The sequence below is a fragment of the Camelus bactrianus genome, chromosome 27 (genome assembly GCF_048773025.1).
Source record: "Camelus bactrianus isolate YW-2024 breed Bactrian camel chromosome 27, ASM4877302v1, whole genome shotgun sequence".
Taxonomy (NCBI): Eukaryota; Metazoa; Chordata; class Mammalia; order Artiodactyla; family Camelidae; genus Camelus; species Camelus bactrianus.
The window spans coordinates 26,355,510-26,370,635 of NC_133565.1; the positions used below are offsets into that span (position 1 = coordinate 26,355,510).

At 40.7% G+C, this 15,126-nt stretch overlaps 1 protein-coding gene across 4 annotated transcripts in view; it reads right to left on the bottom strand.

Moving 5' to 3' along the window:
• Window positions 1-517: 517 nt before the first annotated feature.
• BLM (BLM RecQ like helicase) overlaps window positions 518-15,126 on the bottom strand; it is a 65,274-nt gene continuing 50,665 nt past the window's right edge. For 2 of the 4 annotated variants that reach the window (XM_074353904.1, XM_074353905.1), the window contains exons 17-23: window positions 14,320-14,467; window positions 9,936-10,135; window positions 8,984-9,176; window positions 6,293-6,415; window positions 4,154-4,352; window positions 1,450-1,560; window positions 518-832 (exon numbers count right to left, since the gene is read on the bottom strand). In XM_074353904.1, the coding sequence (XP_074210005.1) occupies window positions 655-832; window positions 1,450-1,560; window positions 4,154-4,352; window positions 6,293-6,415; window positions 8,984-9,176; window positions 9,936-10,135; window positions 14,320-14,467 (1,152 nt within the window). In that variant the 3' untranslated portion in view covers window positions 518-654. Of the gene's footprint in view, window positions 833-1,208; window positions 1,561-4,153; window positions 4,353-6,292; window positions 6,416-8,983; window positions 9,177-9,935; window positions 10,136-14,319; window positions 14,468-15,126 lie in introns of all 4 variants that reach the window. The other 2 variants (XM_074353907.1, XM_074353906.1) reach the window with 2 other exon arrangements.

Sequence of the window (15,126 nt, forward strand, 5' to 3'; positions counted from 1 at the left end):
CCCTTCTCTGTTGACCCCAGATCTGGGATATCATCCAGTGCCGACAATTTGACAGGCAGAAAAATGGCATCTTGTTGTTCTAATTCTTATTTTTAATGAGGGAGGTTTAGCATTTTTCACATATTTGTGGGTCGTTTGCATTTCCTCTTCTGAGAACAGCCTATTCACATCCTTTGTTCATTTTTCTACTGGGCAATTTTTTTGTTAATAATTTATAGGTACTCTTTGTATATTATGGATATTAATCTTTTGTCAGGTTTTTTTTTCCCCTTTTTTCTCTGTCATTTATCTTTTAATTTTGTTTAGGTCATTTTCTACAAAAGGTTTTACGCTTTCACACTGCCCTATGCGTGTCTTTTCCTTTGGCTTCTGTGTTTCATGTTGTGCTTAGAATTTGTCTGACTGAGATGATTCAGCTGCTGCTTCAGGCGTTCTGAGAAACACCGGCCACAACGCTTGCAGTGGCAGCAAATCATGCTTATTTAAAAGAAAAGATTTATTTTAAAAATAAGAACTGTCACCCCAAGCATTTATTTAAATATTAATAGATATGGGTAAAAATTACAAATGGTATAACACAACTAACAGCTTTATATTCACAGATGGTCAGATGCTGACAAACAAGAAAGATCTATGTACATTGAGATCTGGTTGTTATACAAATGCATATGAAGGCTTAAGAAACGGTCTATTTATAGGCTTTGGTGGAGCCATAATCCCCAATTTTCTATTGGCTCCTGATGCCGCTTGAGAACCATGCAAAGCTGAACTGGGTCCAAATATGTTGGAGGATTTAGTTTTAGAAGATATTCTTCTGCATGTGCTGGACCCCCTAAAATGTGACAAAGAAAAGAAAATTAAAATGTCAAATAAAACCCGAAGTGAACAGTCTTCTTTCTCTTGACCGGCACGGAGCTGTATTATCCATGTTTTTCCTTGGTGTCTGCATTTTCTGCCTATAAAGGCCCTGGGTGAGGTAAGTTTCCTTTACAATTTAAGGAATAGACAGCTTCCTTTTACACAAATTTGTCCTAAATTTGTCTTCCTACAACGTCAAGGATTCTGTGACTTGGGACCGACCTCCTGTGCCTTCTGTCCACCCTCTCACAGCCTATAATCAGACCTCTCCCTTCCACCCCTCCCTCCAGACAACAGAGCTGAGATCCACATTCCCCTCTACTCTGACCACAGAAAGGAAGTAAGAATACCTTGTTAAGGCCCCAACGCCCAGACAATAGACACAGTGGAATTACTGTGCTGGCATAGTCCAGAGGAGGTAGCTTTGTGGGTGGGTGGAGATGGGGCGGAGCAGAGCAAGCCTCCTCCAGGCCGGCCCGCCCAGGGGGAAGCTGCAGATGTGGTTCCCCGGGGGCCCCAGAGTAGCTCGGGGCTGGCACATCTCCATCAGGGCCTCAATGCCAGCGGCTTGCTCGCCTGTCCCGCTCTCACCTCCCACTCGCTGCCGAGAAGTCCCTGCCACAGCCTATTACAAAGTCCTTCCAGCACCTCTCTTCCCTCTCTGATCTGAAGATAACAGCTTTTTTCCTCCCCTTAAATAAACTGTAAAAAAAAAAAAAAAAAAAAAAAGAAAAATCATAGGGCCAGCATGTTTACAAGGATAAAGGAAAACAGCAGGCAACATTCTCTATAGAAGCCTTTCCCTAAAAGAATATTTCCCACCGTTTTGTAACCAGGCTGAATTCCTGCCCAGTGTTAATATTCCCTGGCATCAGGGCATGCCAGTGGCCTCCCATCTCTGAGTTTAGGGGCCAGGGTATCAGGGCCACCAGTCTGGTAATGACATTTTGGTGGGGGTGGGTGAAGAGTGGTTTTTCAACATTCTAAAACTCTTGCTTGAGGGCAGTTTTCCTGCAGAACAGGCAAAGATCTGCTAAACCCACAGACAAGCAGCCTTAAATTTCCCTATGCTGATTTCCTGCTGAGAAATTAAGCCCCAAGCGAAAACCTGCTGTTTATGTTGATTTACAGAATGAATCTGCCAACAGCAGCCTCCATTTCACCAGAGCCATCCATTTTACTCCCACTCAGAGCCCAGAACACAACTGGTTCATTGTGTGTTATTCTGAAGATGTAAAGCTCTGAGGCGAGGGTGGAGAGGTAAGGGCGCTGGCAGAGAGCCACGTTTACTCTGGCTGCGCAGAGACGCTCGGCCAGGTGAGCGGCCTGGACACGCGGGAAACCACCCTGCAGAGTGGTTCCGTGGAGCCCAGGAGAATGCAGCACAGACACAGGCTGCTGCACGGTGCAGCAAAGTGACGCAGTTTACTGATTTTGGCCAGTAGGGATTAGGAAGGAATCCCACATAAATACACTGGCTAATTAACAACCAGCAAAAGAACTGGTACTGGCTATTGGACAAGTGTGAGTTTTACCACTTACTAGATTAGGCTCTAGGCCACAGGGCAAAGTGCTTCCCTCTTGTAAACAAAAGCTGTGAAAATTGAATACGGGAGCCAATGGCAAGGAACACTGAGATATGATTTGATCGTTTTTTCAGGAATCTTCCTGGATGATGTGTAGCCGTGAAAGTGCTCCGGGCAGGCGTGGGTGAGCCAGTGTCCAGTCCCACCTGGGAGCCTGGGACCAGGCTCACAAGCTCTCCCCAGGCCAGGCCTCAGCTTCCTCATCACAGTGGACTAGAGGCCTTTTAAGGTCTACTCTGCCTGAACTCCTGAGGAGATGAATATTTCTCAAAATGGGGGAATAAATGAAAAACATAAGAAATGTCCCCACTGAAGAGTATCTGCTGGTCACTTGCACACTAAAAACCACAAAAATTATTATTTAGCTGTAAAAATGAGTGAAATCTTGCCATTTGCGACAATGTGGATGGAACCTGAGGGCATTATGGTAAGTGAAATAAGTCATACACAGAAAGACAAATACTGTATGATCTCTATTATATGTGGAATCTAAATATATATATATACATACACACACACACACACACACACACACACACACACACACACTTAAATCAAGTTCACAGATACAGAGAATAGATTGGTGGTTGCAAGAGGCAGGGTTGGGATGGTGTGTAGGATAAATGGGTGAACTGGTTTTTTTAAAAAAAGTTTAAATTAAAACCCACAAAATTAAACTAGTATTTCCTAATGCCTTTAATTTCTGTACCCTGACAGAAGGATTAGCACATATAAGATGTTTGTTTATGGACTTAACAAGAAAATGACAGTTTGGTAACATTTGATTTCCTTTCTCTTCCCCTACTCAGTTTTTGGTTTTTATTACCCAGAAGGAAGAGGTAGAAAAACTGCAAAAGAAAAACACAACAGCTTGCTCAAGTTTACTGAGGACCTGCTTCCCTTCTCCTATAAGCATTTGCTACGATATGCAGATACCTGGGGCCACATTCTCCAGACTGACAGGATGGTCACGGTCCTGCTAGGTCTTACCTGCCAGGCGAGGGCAGAGGATGTCCTTGCAGGAGACAGGAAGAAGGGGCTGCAGGAGCAGTGCAATTACGAAGTAAGAACACTGCCCAGCTCATCATCAGGACCTGATGAGCCGATAGCACCCCAAAGCAGACATGTCCCAGCCTGGAGGCCGGGCCGATGGGGGAAATGGAAGATGGCGGGGCTCGAATGACCTTTTGGGTCTCCTGTTGTGGCCTCTTCTCTGCTACCCTGCAAAGCTTGGGAGGCTGGCTCTCCCAGGTGTTACTGAACGGCAGGGGGTGTGCGGGGCTTCCACGTGGAGGCCCTGCAGATTCTGTGGCAATAGAAGCAGTGTGGCAAGTGCTGATGGAATCATAAGAGCGATGAGGAAACAAACCCCTTTGTTTATATGATTTACAGCATTTTAGGTGGAAAAGTCTCTTAAGTCTCTTAACTGTCCAAAAAAAGTTCTTTTTCCCCTAAGGTAAGGTCAAAATTAGAGACGTTTTTGCAAACTAGAAAGCTTTGGTGATAATCACACTTAGGAGTAGATATTTTAAAAATCTGAAACAAATGTTTTTGTTTTGGATCAAACCTTAATCCTCACTCCATGAACTGCAGAGGCAACATTTAACAATGGCTTATTTTAATAAATGCTTCAAAGCCAACCAGCGCAGTGGTACTTCTGTGCCCTTCTCCCATCTACCCTACGATGCAGAAAAGGTGGCAGAACTTACCCTTTTGTCTTGGAAACCCCGAAACCAGTTTTCCTCCTCTTAGACCTTTGGGAGGCTGGCATCCTTTTCCTCTTTCTTTCATTTTTGGGTTTATTTGCAAAGTAGTGGGAAGATACAGGCGCATCCTTGTCCCACTCCTCAGGGGCGTTTCTCCCAGTGCCTCTGCTGCTGGAGGGGCTTCTCTGGGGGGAACTGTCAGCTACAAATGGACAATGCAGACATTTACCAGTGCTGCTGTGCTCGTCCAAGTGTTGTTACCGTCTTTCAGGGGATATTCGATACAGGGGAGCAGTTCAGCTGCTACCTAGCTACTTCCTGGTGAATCCTGCCACGTGCAGTCAACAATTCCACAAGAACTGAGCACTTCTTTTTTTTATTTCACAAAGCCCCAAAGTGGTCAATGGCAATTTGTTTTTAAAGAATGGGGATCAGAATTCATTAAGAAAATGTGTGATGCTCTTTAACTTAACCAGAGATGTCAGATTTATTAGCTGACACTCTGGAGCCTGCGCCCCTGTTATTGTTTGGGCAGTTAACCTGTTAAGCTCTTTGAAAAGTTTACAGTGCTAAATAATAGACAATTTTATTTATCATTTTACACGTGCTCAAAAAATAAGCCCAATATAAGGAAAACATAACTATGTTCTGCACCTCATCTTTGAATGATGGTTTACTTAGTAAATGAGTGTCAGAAAATTCTAGACCACATTTTACACTTTGCATAATGGTTGTGAACATTTCACATACTATGCAAGAAACTAGGAAAGCATACGTCTGCAAAGAAGAGGATAGTTTTCATAGATACTTGCAATGCGAGGCCCCCCCAAAGCATGAAATCTTCCTATGTCAACAGTGATGAGGTCTTCATTTTCTGAAGACATTTCCTGGCTGGTCTGGTTCCCCTCCTGCTTGGCAGGAAGGGCATGTGGCGGGAGGCTTGGGGGGAGTGCAGCTCGGGTGAAGAGTGCTGCTATCCCCGCTGTGGGACTTCGGGGAAATAAAAAGGCCTCACCCATTTTTACTTTTAAAATGGGTGTTATGAGGACTGACTGACACAAAATAGGCAAAGCTCTTGGCTCAGTGTCTCTCCCTCAAAAAGTGGGAGCGATCATGACCACACCCTGGGCTGTTTCACGAAAGCAGCCCTGTCTTACGTGGGCAAAATCCCCTTCCAAACAAGTTACTATACTAAACAAGTGTTAAGTTCCCACTAAGAGGTCAAGGCTTTTATGGAATAATTACCATACAGAGGAATTAACAAAAACCTGACTCTGAAGCATTTTGTCAATGGATAAAAAACGATCACGGAGAGAGGGAATCTGAAATGTACACTTACTCACTTCTCATCCTGCTACCATCTCCCTCAGCCTTGAGAAGGCCCCCTCCCAGCGTCCCGTATAGAAACAGGAGAATATCCCCCTGGCTGGTCTGCATGGCAACCGCTGGAGGAGGGCACAAGGCTCTTGCACTTGTCACGTCTCCCGCAATAACATCTTTGTGCTTGATTTGCCCCCCGTCCACGTGTGCTGCAGCTCAGTGACGAGCTTTGTAATTAGAGGTGCCACATGACAGGCCTCCCGTAACCTTTGGGAACATCCACTAACGATGCACTCACTTGGGTGGACTCTTTCAATGGCTAATAACAATAAGATTCTCTAGCGTTCCAATTACATGTTCATTTTTCCAAAACATTTAAACTCCACTCTTAATCTTTATCTTTAGACATTTTTGTCAGATAACATGTTCCTTCCTCAGATAAGGAAACTGAAGCACAAAGAGGTTACTTGTGGCTGGATAGGGATCATATGGAGATGGTGGCAGATCTGCAATCTGCACCCAGGACTCCAGGTTCCTCAGGCACTTGCCATAACAGAACTAGCAACTCCTGGGCCCAAAAGTCCTCCTGTGAGTCTTACTGGCAAATTCAGTAAATGGCATCCCCAAGAGGAGCCTAAGCACCAATGTCCTGAAGGAGGAGCCTGGCACACCACTGGGTCTGCTCCGAGCACTGGACGCCAGTATGACAAGGTGTAGAAGCCTTAACACAACCCAAAAAGCAAATAATTCTAATCCAGTGAGATGCATCACCTAACGTTAAAACAGGCTTTCAGAAAACAAATATTTGGCTGTATACTGAACCTGGCAATGTCCACTGAGAGTATTTCTGCAATATTGGAATCACTTCTGCACCATATTTTTCCAGTTTGTCTTCAGTAACACCATCAATTTGAAGCAAAACCTCAGGATCGGAAGATAAAGATTCTGTGCATGGGCATAAAATTAGAAATTTAAATTACCACCCATAGAAAACCCACTGAATTTATGCTCATTCACCCATTCAGCACATGTGTGTTAAGTGCCAACTAACTGCAGAGCACTTGGTACATGGGCCAATTTTCTAAAAGGCAGTTGGTGCCAACAGAGGCACAGAGAGGCCCAGAGGGCAGGAGCCCATCATCCAGCTCCAGCAGCAAAGGTGCATGAAGCCAGGGCAGAGAACGAGAGAGAGCAGAGGACATGCGGGGAGAAGCGGAGTCGGGGTGCCTGTGCAGGGCGCCCCAGGGTTAACCAGACTCAGCTCTGGCCTACTGTTCTCACAATGATGACTTGTCGAGCTGGAAGAATGGTGATCCTTCTGTTTGCAGGGAATGCCCACGTTCGTATTTCCAGCTCTGACTTCTCCCCTGCACTCCAGACTTGGCCACAACTGAATCCTTTCTTCCCCCAACCCCAAACCTGTTCTTGATCCAGTCTTTCTGCATGTGGGGGGAGGCAAGTCTTCAGACCTTAACAAGTAGGCCGGTGAGAGTCCTCTGCACAGAGAAGGCACATCAGTCTTACAGCTAGACAAGCCAGTCATTTTAAAGATCACTCTGGGTGCTGTACGGACAACAGATTATAAAGGAAAGAGCTGGAACCGAAGCCTGGCGGAAGGCACTGCAGGAGCAAGCGAAGGTGTGGTGAACTTGCAGGGAGCGGCAGGGACAAAGAGAAGAGACTCGGACATGTTTTGGAGGCTGGGTCGGCATGACTGATCGACTCACTGGCTGTGGGGAATGAGGGAGTAATAATCCCCATATTTGACTTGAGCAAAGGGTGGCTTTCAAATCTGTGATTCTCACATCATTTTTGTGTTTAGAGGAAAAGAACAGAGCTGTGGGATAGACCAGAAGGTTTATGGAGAGGTTTAGAGGAAGAGGAGAGACAAGTAGACATGCAGGTCCCTGAGGACATTTGTCCTTTATCTGGAGAGCTGGTGGTGTTATACCAGAGTACTTGGAAGATTAAAATGTATATACCATGTTCATATCTGGAGTTGAGGAGACTAGTTAGGAAATTACACTAACAGCCTAGACACAAAATACTGCATTTCACTGATTCTAAGATACACACTTTTTCGTGTTGTGGCATTCCTGAGGTCAAGATGTGCTGACGGCCAAATGGCAGGTGTATAGTGGTCGTCACTGCCTGTGCACGTGAGAAATTAGTACTGCCGGCAAGTCCACAGTGCTACTGCCGTGCTGGTTCCTCACGTGCTGAGTTTAACTGTCACATGAAGTGTCTTCAGAAAGACTAGACTGCGATCAATATGGAAAAAGTGCTAGTGAATGCAGAAAAGCTTAGAAATGTGTAAAATGGAGAATAAATTTGGCATAATAAAGTAAGTATTTGTCCTGGAGGAGAGGACAATTTCATAGTTTCTTGCAAGCAACAACCAAGTGCTGGGTATGCCCCAAAAAACAAGACACCCCAAGTGGATGCAGCACTGTTACATTTGTGCTACTGAGAGATGTGTACCCTTCCATGGGCACTTTCTGGTACCATCAAGAAAACATCACTGTCAAATCAGAATGGGAGACAGGAGTTTTGATTAAAATAGTGGGACACGAAGAAAATAATGGAACACGCAGAAAAGGCTGCACCACTGACATTCCTGATCACACGAGGGAAAACAAAGACGTGGACAATTGAGTCAAAAAATGATTCAGAAGAGTCAGGCTTTGAATGTGAATTTTTACTAGCACCTAAATCAGTTTGCTTTCATTATATGCATTTTCTATATATACAGAGTTAAATGTGATAAAAATCTAAATAAAGTAAAAAACAATTTTTCTTTCAATAAAAGCACTGTGTCATAGCTTAATTAGCAGAATTTTTTCCTTTCTCAACAGTCTATAAGGTAACAGTGTCTTAAAATGGATGGCGTCTTAGAGTTGATGAAATACTGTAAAGACCTGTGGTGGCAGGAAGGGGAATGGAGGAGGGAGAAGGTGATGATTATGAGCTTTTCTGAAAGAACAGCATGGAAGGTGACGTCTACTAGTCAGTCAACTATGTGACCAGCTTATTTTCCAGGGACTTTACTATTAGAATTCCGGGCTGAGATATCTGGGGCCAAGGAAGTAACTCAGGTCAGCAGGCATTTATCACAAAATACTTAGAACATAATATTTTTCCTAAGGAACTTAGCTCCACATTGCAAAGATGTGTATACACAACACAGTTAAACGTCCTAAGGCAGGCAAACAATGCACACAAAATCATTAGGTGACACCTGCTGTTAGGGATTACAGTTACCCATATCCTAAAAGGCAGCGCTAGACTGAGGTAGAAAATTAAAATTATACCGTATGTCTGAATAACACAGTACTGTGTGTATCTTAAAGAATATATTTTATCTCAAGGATAAGTTTAAACTGTTTCTCTGAGCTTTCAATTCAGAGATGAAAAAGACCGAGATCTACTTATGCATTGGTTTTAAAAGTTCCTCAGAAAGATTAACTTTGGGCCTATTAATTTATGCCGCACAACAGGGAGACTCACACATACCTGCAAGCTTCTTAAGCGTGACAGTGTTAAAAATGTTAAAGTAATGCACACCGAAAACTTTCCCCAGAGATTTGCAGACTTCTGTAAGTTCTCCAAGACATTTCTTAACCATCTCTTCCCTCTGAGATACCTTGGCCACTAAAGCTTTTTGTTTTTTCACACTGCTGGAATTTTCCGTTTCCATAAAGTCTACCTTTGGGAGAGAAAAAGAAAGCATAGGAGTGGGGGTGTGCATGCTTGTATCCAAACGAGGCTTTATTTAACGCTTAACCACATTTAAAAATTTTTTTCAGGGGAGGGCATAGCTCAGTGATAGAGTGCATGCCTAGCATGCACGAGGTCCTGGGTTCAATCCCAAGTACCTCCGTTACAAAGTAAATAAACCCTAATAACCTCCCACCAAAACAAAAAAAATCCTATTATGCCAAGTAGATAGTAAGCCCCTTGGGAACAGGGGCTGTATATCGTCTATCTCCAGTGCCTGGCACTTTCTTTTTTTTTTTTTTTTTTTGGTATATATATATTTTTGTTGAAGTATAGTCAATTTACTATGTTGTGTCAGTTTCTGGTGTACAGCACAATGCTTCAGTCATACATGAACACATATATATTCGTTTTCATATTCTCTTTTACCATAGGTGATAAGATACTGAATATAGTTCCCTGTGCTATACAGTATGAACTTATTGTTTGAAAAGGTTCTTGATAAAGGCTTATTTAATGAATAGATGATGATTAGTGATCTGATAACTCATTCAATTCATTTTGACAGGTATTACATTACTTGGGTTCAATTTTAAGATCTCTTTCCAAATTAAGAAGAACAGAATATGGTCATATAGCATAGTATGTATAAATTCAGTATCCATAAACTTTGCAAAAGACACTTTAATTTGCAGTAAACTATTTCTGTCCACTCATTGCGAGATAATAAAGATTTAGAATGCCATACCTTTAAGTGCCCATTTAGTACAGTTTGGGCTTTATTTCCAGGCATCACATAGGCAATTGGTTGATCATTGGCATTGATAAATAAGTCTTCATCCAAAATCTTGTCAAGTATCAGCTTTTTAAAAAGTCTTTCGGCATTGTGTCGTGAATAAGTAGATCCCTTTCCAAATATCCCTGTCTGAATTTTTGCACTCTTACTCCCTGGTAGGAAGGTACAAGAACTTAGATTAGTAAAGGTAGGGATATCATAACTCTAATAGAAGAGGCTAAAAAAAGTCATTTATGGATAGGTCTAGCTAGATACATGGAACAGACAATCTATTCCTCAGGAAAATCCATGGTACTAACAGCCACTCATTTCCATCAAATGAGAACATTTAGTAAGAGCTCTGAAATTTCTATAGTGGTATGTACTTTTCCTCATCTTTTAATAACATGCATTGACCAAAAACAGCAGCAAAATTAAGTTTATCATTTTAGGATGTTGCATTTACAGCTTACAAAATTACATCAGAGCAAACAAATCAAAGAAAAAAGTTTATATAAATTTTAATAGCTTCATATCCCTGTGCTATATTAGGATATATAGCATGTATTACTGATCTAGTTACAAAAATTATCGATGATCAATGTTTATACAAATTCCAAAACAAGAGCGTAACACTCCAGAAGACTGGACATTTCCCTCCTCCTCCTGCTGGCTGAGAGCCCCTCAGTCTTGGTTTCACGTTCAAGCTGCAAAAATTACTAGTGTTTTCATCGTAAACACAATTTTATTATAACAATCTACTTAAGAAGGCTGGTGACACCAATTATAATCAGAATTAAGAGTTACTCTGTAAAGCTTTAGCTCTATTTTAAGAGTTCCAAATAACTACATTATTATACATTTCAGATGACTTCTGGTCACAGATGCTGAACTATTCAAGTTTTTCCTTCTTCAAGTGATTTGTACCCCCGAAGTATCACATTCCAGGGCCACGACTACTGCACTGGTAATGGTGGGCTGTGTGATGTGGACCAACACTAGTGCAGAGGATAACTAAGAAAGCTGGATGAAACATAAACAATTTTCTTGAAAACATAAAAGAACTAAGGAGGAACTGAAAAATGTGTCAGAAAAATGTTTGATTTAGCAATCTTTCAAGGAACCTACATGAAAGGTACAACCAGAGATGCAGTCGAAGGTGTATGTAAAAGGCTATTTGCACCATTATTGATAATAGAAAAATATGTCCTAAAATAAGACTATTTAAATATATTTCATCAGTATAATAAAATAGAAATTAAAAACTACTTTAGAATTAAAAATTAAGAAAATGCTTATATCTTGTTATATAAAAATGATAGAAATTACACATACAATATGATAAATACATGATTGAGAGCAAACACAAGGCTGCTCTATCCTGAGGAATGTGCAGATCCAGAAGAAACAGCTGAGAAACTGAGCAAACCATCTTCCTACTCCAATCTAGGGGATTAATTTTTAATTGCTTTATAGATTTTTAATTAAAGTAATACATGACATGGGGGAAAAAATACAGTACAGGAGGGTTAATAATTAAAAGCGACATTCCTCTGTTCCACCTGTGCCCTCCCCAGTCTCACTCTTCTCCACGGCAATCACTTTTTAAATAGCTTGTTTTCAGCTCTTCTGTGGTAGCCTGCACGTGGACCCCTAACTCCTGCTGTCGTTCCACTGGCCAGAGTCACCCCGTGACATTTATTTCCTGACCCCTCACTATGGAAGATGAAGCTTTAACTCATTTACACCATCCTCTTCACTTTACCTTGTCCCAAATTTTGCTAGTTTTATAATATTGGTTCATCTATTGATTATTTTTGTAATTTTAGACAGAACTTCTGACCACTCTCCCTTCCCACTATGTAGGAAGTTATCAGCACCCCAAGCTGTCCATATATTCCCCTTCTTTTACTTTTATTTATTGTACTTTTATTTTTTACATCATCAAGATGAACATTTACATCCTGTACTGTTCTCCAATCATGTTTAAGTCTATTCGTTGACTGTATTATATAGCTAATCAACAGTGTTTATATTATGACGAGACCTACTTAGAACGCAAGACTCCTGCGCAACTCTAAGGAGGATGTTTACTGTATCCAGACAAATAGATTATTTTTTGCACGTTTCATCAGTTACTCAGAATCGTGCACCCATTTCCTTTATGTTTGACCTTGGCTCTCTTGTATCTCTCCCCTAGAGTTTCTAAGTGCCTTTCTCTTTCTGTTGTTGAGAAGTTAACGTTTGTGTTCTTTACTGTCATCAATAAAAAAATTAATTTCTTGTTCTTTATATTGCTTGGGACTTATTTTTCCCAACTTTCTGTTACACTTTGTACAGACTGCTTACTGGACCTGTTGTGACTCTGGGATTTCTTCTCACTGGACCCACGGGTCAGCTCTTCTGTTTACGGTGTACATCATATCATTTTCTTTGCCTTCTAGTCTCCAGGGCTGCTGATATTAATCTGATGTGTTAGGTTTTGGTTTGTTTTTTCTTTCCAAAGCTTTCTGGATTATCTCTGAAGGGATCCAGAATATGCCAGGGTGACATAAAAATTATTTTGAGCAGAAGGCATTCGAGTTTCTGAAATCCATCTGCCAAAAAAGCAGAGACTCCCAAAAGAACTCAATTGTCAAAAATCCCTTCCCCAGAAGCAACAAGAGAGACTGACTCTTATCACTGGAGATGAGAGGTCCCCACACCACATCCACACAGACACTGTCAAAAAACTACCATTCTCCTCCCATCTTTCTCCTAAGGGCCAGTTTATCCTTCCAAAAAGTCACTTGTTTTCCCTTAAGTGCCTTTCTCCACCCTCCCCCTATTAAAAGGGTATATAAACTCCAAATTCTAACTGCCCCTTTGAGTCACATTTTTCCATACATAGCTGATTAAATCTGTCTTTTGCTAATCTGCCCTCAGCAACTAAATATAACAGAGTTTTTCCTCCCCAATATCTCTTTACCCTTGGTATTCTTAAATCTCACCTTATAAAGCATCTTATTTGGCATTCTGTGGGCATTTTACTCAGGTTTTTTTCTCTTTCATTCTGGAAAATTTTATCATTAGTTTGTTAATTCCCTCTATTTTTTATTTCAAAATTTGTCAGATTTTCTATCTCCTAAGAACTGATCTACATTTTCTCTCTGATATTTTCCATATATCTTTTTGATCAGGTCTTAGAAGATTTCCTTGGCTTTATCTTCCAGCTTTTCCACAAAATTTACTTTGTCAATCACTTAAAACTTTTAACAACTCTTTTCTCATTCTTTCTTTCTCTTCCATACCATGCTATTGTTACTAAAGTCTGTGTGAAGATACTAATTAGGTGTTTCCCCTCCCTTCTCCCCAAAGTCATTGCCTATTTTCTAAAGGATCTCCATCCCCAGGGTCAAACACACTACTTATTTGGTCTTTCTCTTGATCGTCCATTTACATTTAATCTTTAGGGACCAGGTTATTAAACTTTTTGGGTGGTTATCCTATTATTTTTACGTCTCCCCCAAATTCTTCCTCTGAATGAGGACATCTAGTTATCAGGTTTGCTTTAGGGTTAGTGGGCTGGTTGGTCCCCAAATGCTACTCAGGGACTTCGGCCCTCAACTCAGAATGTCTTTCTACTCCTCAAGCTGTTTATCTTTGTTCCAGGATCAACTGCAGGCTGGTATTCCACACAGTTCTTCTGTGAGCAGACTTTCTTTTAACTGTGCCCTCCTATTTTTGGCTTCTCTGCTTTCACTTCCACTCCCTAGAACCCTCAACTTCAAGTCTGAGGCCTGGTGATAATGGGGTTCTGCCTGGCTGATAGCCCTTCCTCTGTTATGACTTTCTCCTACATTTATTTTGCATATAATTTACAGCATTTCATCCCACTTATCAGTATTTTTCCCATCCATTTCTTAAAAGATTTTAAAAACCTCTAATCTGATGATGGTCTCTTTCTGGTTCTTTATGCTGTTATGGATTTAATCATTTTATTTCCTTACTGTTATTTTAATAGGGCCTCAAGCAAAAAAAAGAAGACAGATACTTATGCTCAGGTTGCCATCTTGAACTAGAAGTCAGTCAATGGGTAATTCTCCAGAGAAGTTACATTCCATTCACTTGGAATGTAAGCTTTACTATTTTCTTTTTTGTTTGTGAAAACTCATCTTAGTGACTTATATAAATTCTATAAAAAGAATTGATATAATTCTTAAAAACTTATTTTTTGTTACTCAGAAAGACTTTATTCTAAAGCCCTCAAATTCAATAAGAAAATAGACAAAAGAAATTTTTTCTATGAACTTGTAATGAATTCTTTAGATGTTCAATTTTAATTGATGTAACTCAAACAATGAAACAGATGACTTACCCAAGAAAATGTCCACCAGCATATTCATAGTAAATCTCCCAGAAGGGCCTACGTATTTTATATTTCTTGTTCCTTGTGATGAACTATGTTCTTGAACAAATCTTACAATGTTTTTTACATCATCAGTCACATCTCTTGTCTTATAATCCTATGAATAAAAAGTGATTACCTTTTACTATAATTAAGATAATGATACCTAGATTGCTAGAGCTTAATACTAACTGTAATAGTCCCACAACAAACCATTTCCAGACTAAAATCAAGACCAAAACCAAGGAAGTTTCAATTGTTCATTCTTTTCTAAATTCTTACATTAACCTTGTTTGAATAATTGGCAATCTACTATATCTATTTCATTACTGCTTCACAGATATACATCTTGTCTTTCAGTTATCTGAGAGCACCCTGTGGGTAGAAATAATCTTTTCCAAAAAAACTATTTATTTATTTATTATTGTATTATTGAATTGTTTTATTATGGTGGGGGGAGGTTATTAGGTTTATTTATTTTTAAAGGAGGTACTGGGGATTGAACCTAGGACCTTATGCATGCTAAGCATGTGCTCTACCATTTGAGCTATACCCTCCCCCAAGAAATACTCTTTCTTTAAAAAAAAAAAAAACCCTTCAGACCTCTTCACTCACCTCTTACTGGATGGTGACTTTTGGGATGAAAAACATTGTCCACGCAAATATGTGAGTTCTGATCTCTTCTGGGTGTTTGGTGCTAGTCAATCCATTTTATTATCTCTACTCAGTTCCCTTTTCTCATTTCCCTCAGTTGTCTCCGAACTCTGCTTCCCTTTT